The 15,681-nt window shown below is 35.3% G+C and overlaps 2 protein-coding genes across 2 annotated transcripts; one reads left to right on the top strand and one right to left on the bottom strand.

Moving 5' to 3' along the window:
* The first annotated feature begins 3,406 nt into the window (after positions 1-3,406).
* Positions 3,407-6,819, top strand: LOC117120244 (pseudouridine-5'-phosphatase-like). The gene is made up of 4 exons (XM_033265259.1): positions 3,407-3,533; positions 5,133-5,351; positions 5,807-6,042; positions 6,637-6,819. Exons 1-4 carry the CDS (start codon positions 3,470-3,472, stop codon positions 6,814-6,816), a joined length of 699 nt encoding a protein of 232 aa, XP_033121150.1. The 5' UTR covers positions 3,407-3,469; the 3' UTR covers positions 6,817-6,819.
* Positions 6,820-8,934: 2,115 nt separating this feature from the next.
* LOC117120239 (zinc finger HIT domain-containing protein 1-like) lies at positions 8,935-15,673 on the bottom strand. Its single transcript, XM_033265253.1, has 4 exons — positions 15,652-15,673; positions 11,651-11,831; positions 10,906-10,986; positions 8,935-10,447 (listed from the first exon to the last, which is right to left on the bottom strand). Exons 1-4 carry the CDS (start codon positions 15,671-15,673, stop codon positions 10,426-10,428), a joined length of 306 nt encoding a protein of 101 aa, XP_033121144.1. The 3' UTR covers positions 8,935-10,425.
* Between the last annotated feature and the right edge of the window lie 8 nt (positions 15,674-15,681).

The raw sequence follows: 15,681 nt of genomic DNA, 5'->3' as shown, positions 1-15,681 counted from the left end.
GGGGGGGGGGGGGAATGCCACAAGTGCGTACGCACCCACCCAAATTACTAAAGGTCTACATTTTCAAGGGTAGAAAATTCAAGACACACTCTCGCACGTTCCAGAAATCGATCCACCAAAACTCCTTGACCAATCAGAGCAGTTTCCAACTAGGATTGCCTTTAATTCGTCGTACAAACAATGTAAATTTTAAATGTATTTATAAGCTTTTGAAGAATTTAAGTGCTTTTCCCCTTCACTTGCGTGTCAATGACTCACCGCTTACAAAATCATCTAATTTGTAGATTTCACTAAAATCATCTTTATTCTTGTTCAAGTCTGGGAGTGCCATTTCCAGCCATCTAAAAGTGTCATAATCATAAATTTGCTTACCTCAGCCCCAACCATGGTGAGGCTGAGGTGTTACCGACTCCCATCTGTGAAAGTCCTTCCCTGGCCTCTTCTAATTACAATTCGAATAATTTATTAGGGTTGAAACGTAGCAGTACGTATATATTTGTTAATTGGTTTTAAATTAGTTGAGAATGTGCAAGCGCTTCACGAAGATTACACACCTACCTGAAGCGCTCGCGTTATTCGCCTCAAAATAGCAACAAATATAGGCCTATTAATTGTTTTCCCTACCTGTCCCCAATAAGATCAGTATAGGTTTATTTTATGCATTCTCGATTTCATATATTTTTGACGTTTACCCACCTCATCCACGACGTAAAGCGCTTGTAATTATTCGTTCGTTTTCGCAATTTTCATTAATTCCATTTATTCATATAACATTTACCTTTATGGTAAATTTAGTATTTTCAATGTCCAATAATATATGGCCTTGTTTTCATTGTGTGGTAGGCCTACATTACCGTATTTCTTTTACGTTTAAATGTAACAATGTTTTATTTACATTCTGCTTTAAACTGAGGCTATGTGTATGTCCAATATGTAGGAATATATTTTACTCGTCGATTTATTTACGAGTCTTGGAGTGCCATTTCCGGCCATCTAGGGGTACCATGACTATAACTTTTCTTACCTCAGCTCCAACCATGGTGGAGCTGAGGTGGTATGAACCCTCCATCTGTGAAAATCCCTCCCTAGCCCCCACCCCCTTACATCCTTCATCTGTCACTGAAAAAAAAACCCAGGTTTCATACTGTTGATATTGCATCTTCAGAATCAGTTAAGACCTCAAATTATCAAAAAGTCTGAGCGCTAGGGAGCTCCGCCCACACGACCCCAGCAGGAATCTGCGCCCCTCCCAGTCATTTTGGTCCACTCTCCACAAATTCGCACACACCCCAAAAAAAAAAAAATGCTGCGTACGGGCCTGCCCAAGAAAAGATTTAAATGTAAAAATAATTAGGCCATTTCTATTGCGCCTTTAATTTCCATTGGGCCCTTATATTTTTTAAATTGAAAAAATTATGTATAAGCCTACAGATAGATAAATGAAGTGTACTTTTTAATTTTTATGTCGGAGAGTGGGAGTGGGAAACGAAGCACCAACTGATAGAATACAGTTCGTGGTGCGGGTGTTGCCAAGTGGTTTCAGCGGCGTATCCAGGATTTTGAAAAAGGGATGCTGAGTAGAAATATTACAACAACTTAGGCACGGAGGCATATGATGGCTATGAATACAACATAAAGTTGATTGCTAACGTCTGAAGTAACTTACTTTACTATGCCATTAATTTCCATCAATTTACTATAATATTATTTCAGGTTTGAAAAAAAAGGGGGGGGGGGGTGCTCAGGCACCATGAGTACCTTCCCTGGTTACGTATTCCCTGGGTGTGAAGGATACGCTCTCTGTATAGTTGTAGAGTTTTAACAATTTGTTTTCGCAACCCCGTGGATACGCCACTGCTGCTATACCATGAACCGTTTAACTGCAGACAGATAAAAAAAAAAAAAAAAGAAAAAACGGAAACTAAAATTATTATTATGGTGTCTACATTTATTATTACGGTAATACATTGTCACTAATCAACCGTTATTATTATTATTATTATTATTATTATTATTATTATTATTATTATTATTATTATTATTATTATTATTATTATTATTATTATTATCATACTTCGTCAAAAACCTGCATCATTATTTATCATCACCATCTTGAATGTTAACTACATATCCCACAAGCGGCTAGCGATACCAGTTATAAATAATAATGCTGTGTTCTTAGCCCCAAATTTGCGTAAGCGCTCAAGGCCAGGACATGCAGAGTCTAACCATGGTCTACGCACCAACTGTTGCCCTAATTATGTTGTTGGAAGAATATAAAACATACCAAGGACATGAATATCAATCATCAACTTCTTTAAAGTATCTGGGTGTTTAATATGATATAACATAACATTATTTAGTGGAAATAGAAGAAAGGTGACCCACAACAGGGATTTTATTCCGGGACCTGGACTAGCTTTAGGTGGCCAATTGGGTAGCCTGGCCCCCCCCCCCCTGTCAAATTCATGGAACACATCATCATAATCGGCATCATCAATAACGTTAGATATACGATAGGCCTATTTATATTGTACACTACAAGTATCTGGTGTGTTTTATGTTATTGTTTATTAATGGGGCAGCCAGGAGTGGGGGCGGGGGGTGTGGGCAGCTAACTCTCAATGGGATGTAGTAAACATTTGCTTAAGCTTCCCCCTAACCAAAATTGGTTTGTAAAATACATTGGTGGTCACTGTTGAATAAATAAATAAAATGAAATTACCATTATAATAATAATAATAATTTTAGCTTATATAGCGCATTATGCTAAAGCCTCAATGCGCTTAACAGTAAAAATAAAATTCGGGGGAAAAAAATTAAGAAAAATACAAGTTAAAAAGGTGAGTTTTTAAAGCTGGGTAGAGTATAGGTAAATATAAATCAGTTGGAGCTGTAACTGCCTTAGTTAGCTTTTTTAATGCTTGCAGTAGTCAGAAAATCATTAAAATATAATTATTTATAAATAATCATTAATAACACTGCAGATTGGCAGTATACAGTATATTATCTGTCTCTTATACACATCTAGATGTGTATAAGAGACAGGTTTAGGAATAATGCAGCATCTCTATCATTGACGTTATCCACATGGAAATTGAAATCCCCAACAATAAGTAAATTAGAGCAATTTACACTAACTGATTCAAGTAAAGAGCAAAATTCGTCAAAGAACAAAGATGATGTAAGCTTGTTCTTAGTGTTCGGGGGAACAGCATTCCATTGCATTATAATTATTGTCTGATTTAGAGTATAAGTGCATATTTTTTTTCATAATTTCAACGAAAAAAACGGCCAGGCGAAAGTCACAATAATACAAAACTTTAGAGTTTTTCCAACCAGGGACTCAAAACTCGCCTATAGAGGGACGTTGCCACGCGCGCATCATCCATCCAGGTCAGTCATTTCAATTTTGGTTGTCGGGTGCTTTCCCTTTCCCTACCTACATGATTGTCATACGTGCAACAACATGTCGAATTCTTTTAGACCTAACATCACTCATGTTATATTTGATATGGATGGTTTATTAATTGGTAAGATATATCAGATATATTGTAATGATATGAGTATCATAAGCGTGTTTATTTTCGCTTATCATGTTCCCACAAGCCAGGAAGTTCTGAGATGTAGGCCGAGCTAGGCTAGTTAGGCTCCAAGGCCTATCCACGTGCAGAATAGCTAGGGCCCCTACACTACTGTACTACTATCTACTAGTAGTAGTAGCTAGCTAGGCCTAACTAGGCCTTGGTCGTAGAGCATACGTCCTGACCTAGGCTGGTGCCTGTCTGTACGTTAGCCAGTATTTGCATAGCCCTAGTCTACATCTGGTGTATGCCTACTGCCAGTTAGGTAGGCCTAGTAGTACTACTTACTCTAGGCATAGGGCCTAGAGTACTACTACTACTACTACTACTACTATAGGTAGCTAGAAACATAAAAAATTGAAATGTTGCAAATATTTTTTTAATTATTTTTATAAGAAAGACATAGCTGAATGAAGCATTTTAAAACAAAAATTATGTAAATCGGACTAGTATCAGCGGAGATATTGCAATTTAAGTACGTTTTTCCCCGGGGAGTAATTCCTATTGTTTTTATTATCCAAGAAATGTGTCCCTAGTGTATATAGGCGAGGCCTACCCCTCCCTGGGTAGAGTATAGGTAAATATAAATCAGTTGGAGCTGTAACTGCCTTAGTTAGCTTTTTTAATGCTTGCAGTAGTCAGAAAATCATTAAAATATAATTATTTATAAATAATCATTAATAACACTGCAGATTGGCAGTATACAGTATATTATTCTTATTACTTATATTAAGCAAGACTTGGGGGCTAATCCTGTCTGACAGAAGTTTGCTAATGATTTCTGATGAAGCCTGACAGGGGTCAAGGAGGCTGCTCAGTCTGTTGCACGGAGCTATGATACACTTGTCACTTTTGGGAAAACACATGATCTGAAGCATTTGAAAAGAATTATGCTGAAAAAAATGAAGAAAAGAAATAAAAAATGTTTTCCTTTTTGTATTCCATTAAATGAACTTAAATTGGGCGTTGTAAAAATTTTGGTCTGACCTGGAGTTTCTGAGGGGTTTGCATTGATGACTGTGGAGGGCCAAACAAGGTAGTTGTCTATGTGATTTGCCCTATCTGACAAGGTCTTCCTTCCCTACTAGTGCTGCCACTGATACCTTATATTCAACCTTATATTCACATATATTACTGCTATACTAATGATGGTCTAGATCCACATGAAAATTATTCCTTTATTAATCATAATATACAGTATTATAATTTTACATTATTATCTAATAATTATTTTTTAAGTTATTAAGTTTGGCTCCTTAACATGTACAGTACTCATACTCTTAAGTCAGGCACTCACTGGCAGTTGGAAAGGATCATCATTAAAAACGGACATAACATAACATCGGATTTGACTACTCTTGAATGTGTACCTTGGAGGTTATATTCAAGTGGGTAGCGTTTCTTCATGATTGCTATCAGGATAGGAGGTGCCTGAATCCTGGGATGTTCACTTGTTTTCAGCGCATAAAGACCCCGGTATATTGGGTGGTATAAATACATAACCTTTAACCTTTTACCTTACCATTATCTTATCATTTCTATTAACAGATACAGAGCGATTGTATACTATAGTTTATGAAGAAATTTGTTCGGAGTATGATAAAAAATACACATGGGAGATAAAAGAGCGCTGTATGGGCAGAAAAGCAGGAGATGGGGCTAAGATAATGATTGATACATTGCAGCTGCCATTGACAGTTGAAGAATTACTAGCAAAAGCTAGAGAAAAACAAAATAAACTTTTTCCACAGTCTCAACTTATGCCTGGTAAGTCTTATGTGATTTGGGAAAAAAATATAATTCACAAATTTTTGGGAAAAAAATAATTCTTTAACTATGGCAGAGTATGTATCCCTCTCTAAAGTAAGAAGTATGGTCTTTTCCTGTCATACATACAATCAGTGGCATTTGCCAGGATTTTCTCCATAGAGGCTGAGCTATCCAAAATATTGCTGATGCAGCCACCAGTGGGACTCAAAAAATTAACACTGTAGCACTTTAAACAATTTGAGGCAATTTTGTGCTGTTCTGAGACGACATTTAACCTGTACAATAGGAGCTTAAAACAAGTTTATAACCTATTATAAACAGCTATTAGGCTAATATTTTTTGCAAATTAATTACAATTTTTATAGTGAACACAAAGAAAAGGAATAATAAATTCTTATTCACATTTTCATCATCAACTCCACTGATAAAATAATCTTTTTTTTTTTCATAAGGGGCAGAAAAACTGGTGAAGCATCTTCATCAACATAGGATACCAATCGCTGTTGCAACTGGCTCGGCCTCTAAGCTGTATGAAGTGAAGACGACTAAACATAAGGAATTATTTAGCTTGTTTCACCACATTGTGTGTTGTGGAGATGATCCCGATGTTAAGAATGGCAAACCACATCCCGATGCTTACGTTGTTGCCCTTCAGAGATTTGAAAGTCCGATTCCAAATCCAGAACAGGTACAGCAAAATAAAAAATTATTTCAGCATTGCTTTTGAAGATCAAGTGATTTTCCTCAAAAAAGATTGATGTTTAAAACAATTTCATTTTGTTTTGAACCCTCTATAATTTAAACATCATGAATTTTTTCATATATGGTAGCAGTGTGTAACAAAATATAAAAGGGGTAGGGCCTACTGTAGTTAACAAAATATATCATTTAAATTTTTATAAAGTATTCATGGTGAAAAACTGCATCTAAATAATTTTTAGGATTTCGTAGCAACTCTGCTGCTGCAACGCAATAACACACGGAAGAATATTCCATATAAGAGCAATATTCATTTGGCATAAATCGACTTTTAAGTGTGAGTGACAATGTCACCGTGAACATGTTGAAAAGTAAATATTGGTAAAATTAAATGTGCGTGTGTATTATTTGAATAACTGTGTTCAAATTTTAAACTCTATTTGAACTCTAGTTGGGTGCCTAGCACCCCCCCCCCCCACCTCGTGGTAGTACTTTTCTTTTTCATTTCGTTGGACCTCCTGCAATTCTATACTGTTTGAGTATACCCTAAATTATTTTATGAATTTTGTCTGTCCAATCAAAGGTACTAGTATTTGAAGATGCAATAACTGGTGTCATGTCTGGTAAAGCTGCAGGGATGTACGTTATTATTGTGCCGGACCAACGCATGGATGCTGCAAAAACCAAGGATGCACACAAACGTCTAAATAGTCTTGAAGAATTTGTACCAGAGAACTGGGGCTTACCTGCATACTCCAGTTGATCATCGCTGCATTCCAAGTATAGTAAGCAATTAGTTAGAGCTGTGCATAATACACTATAAGGGAATTATTATACGAAGGTTAGATTTAATTCTTTAAAAAAAAATTCCTGAGGGCCTGGCCGGAGGAAATTTTTGAATGCATTAAATCTAACCCAAGTATAATAATTTTCCTCTAGTGTACGATGCATGCTCTACTAATTGCTTTATAAGTCAATTGCTGTCTTTTAATGTTAGTTTTGATAACCAAACTGTTGTATGTAGCAGTCATCGGTTGCTATAGTGATATGATCAGTATACTGGATGCATATTTATATTTAGAGCTGTGCGTATAAACCTGTACTATTATCATAGCACGTATTTACATTTAGAGCTGTGCGTATATCGATTTGTGCTCCTGCAGTACGCGTTAACTCAATCACAGAGCTAGCGACGTTTCACATCAGCAGCAGTTACAGTACGGATACAATGAAGAACTATTGTATTGTGTTAGAAGAACTGGTTTGTATATTTTGATAGACATTCCTTCAAGAGAGTATACAGTAGTCACTTTTTGGTCGGTGCAGACAGGTAATAATGTGTGATAATTCATAACTAGGCTGAGACCTTAGGGAGGAGGCCTCGGTGTCCTCCCTGGCCGTAGGCCTACATCTAAATTCGTTCCTTGAGTCTTTAAAATAGGTCTAGAATATTCCTATTAAATGTTCAGTTTGTTTAGTTTATTAGGGTTCATCGATTCAAGGAATTCCTTATTTGTTTATACTTAATATTGAATTCTTTCTTCAGGTTCTAATTAACCTTGTTTTATGAATGTAATTTTCAATCACAATTCAATTTTCATCGTGGTTCACGATATCTTAGCGGTGACAAAACAAAGGTGTTTTTTTTTTACGCAAGAACCTAAAACAAATCAAGCCAAGCATCCACTATGTAAAAAATGATTGGACTGGTTGGGAGTAGCCAAATAACATTGGGAGTTGTGGTGATGATGTCACGATTGACTTATAACACTAAATGGTAGCTATAATCAGTGCATCTCATACTTTATATTTGATTATTGTTTGGGATAATAATATGAGGAGACTATAAATTCTGATAAAGAGACTTAAAAATCATGTTAATTGTTAGGAAGAGTGGAATGTAAAAAACTATTCAGAATAATTATGGACACCATATAAACTTCAAATACAGTACTGTAGTAGAAATGATAATAGTACAGGTTTATAAAGTGCAAATCTCAAACCAATGATCAAAGGATTGTAACCCCTGGCCATTGGACAACATAAACTGGCAAACCACCACGAACACGAAACTAGTAAATACTGTAGAATGCCCAAAGGACACAAGCAACTTGCACAGTGAGGGATTCAAGCCCCAAACCACAGCCGTTGCACCAACTGCTTCCAAAATGGGAATTACATATGATATAGACAAGATTTTGATGTCTAAAATACAATGGACACATAAAAATTGATTATATGATTATGCCAAGCACCTTGAATGTCCAGCCGGTTCATATCAGCTGCCTCAGCAAATGTACACAAAGTGCATAAAATGTGGGAGAATTTCAGCAAAGGCATAGAGATGCATATTCAAATTGCCAGTGAACTGCAAAAAACTGACACCATCTTCAACAGGTGATGCTTTTAAGGTGGCATCTTGCATCTGCAGCAGCTACAGTAGGTCTCTTTCCACTGTTAATCACTTGCAGCACTGCCTTCAAAATTTATACTGTATATTTTGTTGTCGTCTTTGTCTGACAGGGGTTAAAATTGCTTTCACAAATAAATATTCATGGTGAGGGAAATTTTTTTTTTTAAATTTCTGCAAAATTTTAGATTAGTACTGCAAAATGTTATTAGCATTGAACTGTCTGAAACCGATTTTTTAAGGAATATATAAACTTGAAGAATAAAATTTAATATTTCACTCGGTGTATTTATTATACTAGTTAATAGCTTTAAATTGACAGATGCACTTTGTTTCATGCCAGCAGCCAATCACAAGTTGTAAAGTTCAGGATTATTAAATTTCAATGAGCTATTAAAGGATGAAGGCAAACTTGAATTACTAAGTTAAAAAAAGGAATATAGAAACCAATGAAATAAAACAAATTATATAGTGAATTGTCTATTTTAACAATTTATTCAGCACATTTTTGCATTTTATCTTATTATTGATGGGTATTGATTACAGTAACAGTATTAATATTTTAATGAAGTGATTTGTTTTAAAATCTGGTTTGGAAGTCTCATGGCAGTGTGCTGTCAAATGTATAGATTTTGTTCCACATTGTGGAGGCTTGACTAGCATGTTAGAAACAAAGACCTTATAAACACAAGATAGCGTTCTCCGTGATTTACGCGTAACAAATAGAAGCGTCGATTTGGCACAGAAAAGTAATAGTTTTGGGAGAGGGCGTCCTAGTCATTGCCATGGATCTAAAATAGGGTGTTTGCGTTAGGCCATAAGTTCGTTCCTTGCGTTTTAAAGAGAGGGCGCATTGTAAATCGGACGCTACTAATTGTTACGTGTACGCTATGGTCAGAGCGGTCAAGGTTCAAAAGTTTTCAATTTTGCAAGAGGGCGCTTTTCATGCATTATTACAGAATTTGCACGCGTAAATCGCGGAGAACTATATCTTGTGTTTATAAGATCTTTGGTTAGAAAGTACTTCAAGAGAGGTCTTACTCTCAATTTCCTGTTTAAAATTGTAGGTGGAGGGATGAAAATGTATAAAATAATACATAGATAAAGCAGTTTACCGGATATATTTTCAGGAGGTAAAAAGTACCACTTCTTTTGCCAATGAACAAATATTGTACTTAAATTCTCGAAAATAAATATTTAAAAATTGTGTCTAATAAATATTTACACATCACAGGAAATGCTGTTTTGCCACTCATTCTGAAAAATGGGAGGTCATAATAAAAGCGTTATTGACTTGCGAGCTCAGAAGAAAATATGTCTGAACAGCTCTTACTCTGAGACATACTACTCCTTAACAGTTTACTGTCTGTTGTAACAGAGTGTCTTCATGGGCACTACCCAGGGCTTATGACAAGACAACTGCTTCTTCATAGCTTATTCTAAAGCCGGGCACTATGTGTTGTGCGACCGCAGTACAATAAATTCAACTCTGTTCCCTGTGAGCGTTAGACGATGCGACGCTGTCTGCTGATTGTCAGTGACAGCCTGAATGAACAGTCATTAAAAATGATTCGTTGCGCATGCGTCGTGGCATTCCTTTCTGCAAAGGATCGCGTCTGCTAACAACCATGGCACAGTGAGTACCTGGCCTAACTTGTGTGAACATGCCTACAGTACAAGCTTGCACTTTGTTTTAAATTGGCTCTTGTAACTGTTCAGAGAAGCAGAGTGATTTTGAGTGTTTTAAGAAATCAAATTGATAACAATTCACTGATCAAAGATACAGTATGTGTCCTAAAAATGTCTCTAGAACACAATGGTACCTCATGTCTATAACACATTTTTGTTGATTGAATAAACAACATTGACAACTTGATGAGTCTCTGTGTGATGTTGATAAGTTGTAGCGCAATAGCAGTGATCAAATCTCATCTTCTCGCATATTGAGTTTGATGTGTTAACTCATACTGTCCATTTTAGACATCTGCAAAAACAAAAAAAAATTAGTCAAATTTAATAAAAATTATAAATAAATATTTGTTTTTATTTATAAAATACAGTATGTCTCATTTACACAGTCTGTAATGCAATTTATATGATGGTTATTCATATTTTACAAAATACTAAAAAAAGTCTAATCGCGCAGCTTAGGTAAACTGACCAAGCTGAATGTTTCCACAGCTGTTTACACTAGATTTACTATTAAATTAACCACCATTTTGTATGATAGAAAAGCCCAATGTGAACACTGAGATTTGGATTGTTGCATAGTTAGTATTGGCACAAATTCTTCAGCTAAACTCTCCATGGAGTTAAGGTAAATCGGCTAAGCTGAATGTTTCCCAGGCTGTTCCCATTACCCATTTATTATGGTTAAACTAACCAGCATCTTATTAAGATAAAAAAACATCCATTCAGTGTAAAAAGAGATTTTGATCTTACCTTGTATCCTGATGGGTTCCTAAACATTTAACACAGCAGAAGCGAGCACCACATGAAACACATGTATAATTTGACGGGAATGTACATAGCATCAGTTAAGGTAAATACAGTAAACACAAAATGATTTTACTGGCAGCAAACCTTGATAACATAATGGAAAAGCACATTTCAATAGAAAATACTGTAATAAATAATTGACCATTAAAATAAATGGCCTTTAGTCAATGAGAAGGTTCGCTGAAAGTGATTAAATAGCTAAGTATGACCCCTTATATCAAAAAATAGATAACATGTTTTTTTCCATGCAACAACAAAGTCGACTTTGCCTAACTTGAATAATTTCTAAGTCGATCTTATTTTACATGCACAATTTTTGTGTTTTCCAATAATTAATCATCAAAGTCAAATTTCGAACAAATTTTCAATGCCAATTTTTATTCGACTAAGGCAAGTTCAACTGTATTGCTACATTCTTTTACTATATAATGTAAATTAAATGTCAATATTCCTGGGTACAGTATTTCTTAAAGAAGGTAAACCTTAATAATAACAACTATAACTTAAGTAATAATACTAAAAGAAAAAGGTAGTACAAATTTAGTTGCACGTGAGGAGGATGTAATAAGATTTTAACTCTGTGCCTCCAATTGAAGTTAGAAGAAATTGAAATTTAATGTTTGTTAACAATTTTTGAGAGTTTTCCAGATTTTTTCCCCCATGATAAATAAATACTGTAAAAGGATATCCACACACATGGCAAAAATGTCTCTGTGGTAAATTTGAAGGAGGGACGCAGGCTGTGAAATAGTTATGTTCTTGAAGGTTGGTTGTTTGTTCTTCTTCCAACACCATATTAAAAGTTTTGCGAAAACGCTGTTTGAAATGGTCTCCTCTTGTCTTTCTTTTTTTCTTTGGTGTGTTTGATACTAAAAGTAAAAACAATATTTTGTATCATTTAATAACATTTTTATTTTATATATGGTAAACATGAATATAGTCAAATGAAGGTTGATACAGTGACTCCGAAAAGTCAAACAGAAATAATAAGATACAAAACAAGACAAATAATGAATTTGTGGCACCAGGATTTGTGTATTCTTCGGCAGTTTTGGTCTCTATGGGCAAATAGAACATTTTATTAGATTAACACTCTCGCCCATCTCAAAAATTCAGAAAATATTAATGCGGAATTTAAAAAAATTTTTTGCCGCATCAATTATTTTAACAGCATAAAAATAACAATGCAATTTTGTGACTTCAAATACATTTTCTTTAAAAAAAAAACTATAAAATTAAACCAGTTTTTATACAATATTTACTATTACACACCAAATATAAACAGTCCCTCCCTCATCGATAAAAACAAAATTGAAATAATCTATTGTTCCTATTTAAAAAAAAAAAAAACTGCCCTTCCTCATCAATTTAAAAAAAAAAAAGAAGAGTGATAATCTAATAATTTTTTCTATGTGCCCTGGAACCTGGAAAATAATTATCAAAAAAGTAAATGAAAGGCATTCATGTGGACTGAAGAAAAGTGGTCTTTAATAGGAGATCATATCTAATTGGAGGGGTGCTATATTAAAAAAATGATCATACACAATGTGTTTGTTGTGAATATACTGTAATAACTGTTTGTTGTGCATATGTATGAGATGTATAAACTGACAGTTGAAAATTGGTACTTGTACAAGATATACAACAATAATAAAATATTGATTGTAATTATGTTGTGCAATGTCCTGCTTTACAACAAGACTTCAAGGCTTGGAGAACGGTAGTATATTGTGGAGAATTATGAAACTAACAGACTTTTCTGGATTGGGAGGCCTGATATCTCCTCAACAGTATAGATTTCATCATCATCTTCTGGTACTGTGCATATCCTCTATAGAGTATAGATTTTGTTTAATTAATGGCTGTACATAAGTTTATTTATTTATTTTTTTTAGATTCATTTTTTTCTTTGAACAACAGCCACTGACCTTGTATTATTTATGTTTCTGTTCATTAAATATTAATTTTGTATGTATTTTGGAGTAGCTATGTTATCTGGAACGCCATACACCAAGGGGCGGATCCAGAATTTTTCAAATGGGGGCTCACAACAGTCTCATAATAGGTAAGTGAGTAGCAAATAACATTGATTTGCATTGAAAATTTTTTAATTTAGTGACAAAAATGTGTCCCCCTACTGGATCCGTACAGATATACAGATACGTTCATACAGATATATGAGGCATGTTGTGGCAAAATGGCTAAGTTGTAGCAAAAATAAAAATTTAAGTTATTGGTATTTTCAGATACCTGAGTATGTGATCTTTCAAATGCTGTCTCTTATACACATCTAGATGTGTATAAGAGACAGGTACTTATCAAGAAAATAATTTCAAATCCCATTCATTCCCAGACCTGGCTAAGTATTATCTACATAGGCCCGCCCTACAAGAACTTAGTAAGGCCTATCTTACTACTAGGCCAATGGCATGCTCTCGCCCAGATCTAGGCAGCGCCTTTCGACCAGGGCTAAGCCTAGCTAGGCTAGGGTAGGCCCTGTCTCTTGTACAAATTTAATTTTCTACAACAGCACAGTATGTAGTTTAGTCACTAAATAAATTATTAAATCATTGTGTTAACTTTTCAAATAAAAGTGATATTATTAGCTGGAAATGTTATGTTCATTTTACACAATCATTTGTTGAATGAACACACTTGATCTAAATACAAGGCCTAGGCCTACGCGAGGTTTCCTTGCTAAAACTCAATTACCACGAAGTCAAGACGATATTCTTCTAGGCCTACCTGTATTGATATACGATAGTCAATCATTTTTCATTCAAACACATTTACCCATGTCATCACTAACAAAAACAACATCGTTATAGTCTTTAGTCGGGTCGAGCATCGAGCCCCGATCGATCGCGGAGAACATACAAGAAAACCACATTTGGAGAGCACATGATCAACTCTAAAAGTACTGTACGCTATATGAAGCAAGAAGTAAACAACGAATAATAATATGCCTGTATTTTCTGTAAGATATTTAATCAATACGAAAAAAGTGAGACCAGGTAGATGTAAAAAATACATAAAATACATATCCCTGGTAAGACAAAACAAATATTTTTAATGTTTTATTCAAACATAATTTCCCATGTAGTCTGATCACTAACAAAACAACATTGGCATGCTGTGCATGTGTCTACAAAGTATGGATGCAGAACATGGAATAAACAGCCTTGCTCGACGTTGTGATCATGATGTGAGAGAGTGAAACGAATACTTCTAGCTCATTATCACAATCATTCAATTATTTTATATACATAGGCTACTACTGTAGCAAATTTAATTATGTTTAGTAAGAACTGTAAAATTATAATTTAAATACTGTACCTACTATCTGCTAGTCGTAAACTGTTTACAAAAATTTATTCAACCAATTCGGGGATTCCCCATGTGCGTCGATTTGCTGTTGTGTGTTGTTCAATGGCTTTTTAAAGAGTAGAAACCATTTCAGGGGCGGATCCAGAATTTAAAAGAGGGGGGTTTAAAATGTTTTTTCCAAAAAACCCCATAAATGAAATTATATTATTATATATTATTATTTATTAATATATTATTATATTCCAACAAACATTGAGTAGTTGGATGTAGTCTTTCTTCCATGGACCAATGAACCGATAGGCCTGAAGAACACACATTTCGTATACATTATTACGACGGCGAACCAAGAACAGTGTGTATAATTTATTTCATTGAAAACTAGATGGGCTAAGCCCAGTAATTGTCTGATCTTCCAACCTATGCCTAGGTAGGTTAGCATGCCTTTTGTAAGCCAGGACCCAGTTGTATTTTGTTAAGTTTCTTAACAGAGGGGGAGGGGGGTTCGTCCGAACCCCTTGAACCACCCTTGATCCACCACTGCAGTGTTGTGTCAAGTTATTGTTTTTTAACATGGCTATAATAAACACGTCCACGTTTGAAGATTTGATTTTCATGCACTGTGGATTCATGGTACAGTACATTCATAAATTTAACTTGCCAAAAAAGGGGCCTCAGCAAAAGGCCAATGCTAATTTAGAGTCTGAAAGTTGAACTCCGTGTTAACGTACATTTAACGAGAATTGATAAATTTATGTGACCGATAATGCAAGTTTATTTTAAAGTATGATTGCGCATGCGTTGTTTCATTTACGTAACTATGTCGTTTTCTGATTTGTTTACGGCGACGTAAATATATCCACTTCCTTTTATTTTTTACCAGCCTGTTTGCCGCTACCAGGGAGTTGTTGTACTTATCAAGAAAATAATTTCAAATCCCATTCATTCCCAGACCTGGCTAAGTATTATCTACATAGGCCCGCCCTACAAGAACTTAGTAAGGCCTATCTTACTACTAGGCCAATGGCATGCTCTCGCCCAGATCTAGGCAGCGCCTTTCGACCAGGGCTAAGCCTAGCTAGGCTAGGGTAGGCCAGTAAGTAGAAGATGGTGGTGCCAGTGGCACTGAATACCCGTGGCACTCACTCACTGTGACTGACACTGACGTACGTACAGGCAGTGTGTGTGTGTGTGTGTACACCGTCCCGTCGTACCGTTCCCAAAGGCCTAGCCACAGACAGGGCCAGGCAGTTGGCTTATTCATTTTATTGGTTTTTAGGTTAACCAGATTATTTATATGAAGTAAACACAGAATAACTACACATAAATTAAGCTTTAACGGGGGAAAAGCAATTTTTATCAGACCTGATTCTCGTTTATCGGCCATCTTGTCGT

This window comes from Anneissia japonica, unplaced genomic scaffold (genome assembly GCF_011630105.1).
Source record: "Anneissia japonica isolate Jap-2015-1 unplaced genomic scaffold, ASM1163010v1 scaffold288290_len239259_cov183, whole genome shotgun sequence".
Taxonomy (NCBI): Eukaryota; Metazoa; Echinodermata; class Crinoidea; order Comatulida; family Comatulidae; genus Anneissia; species Anneissia japonica.
Note: the sequence above shows the minus strand (reverse complement) of the source record. Positions and strands in the feature narration are given on the sequence as shown.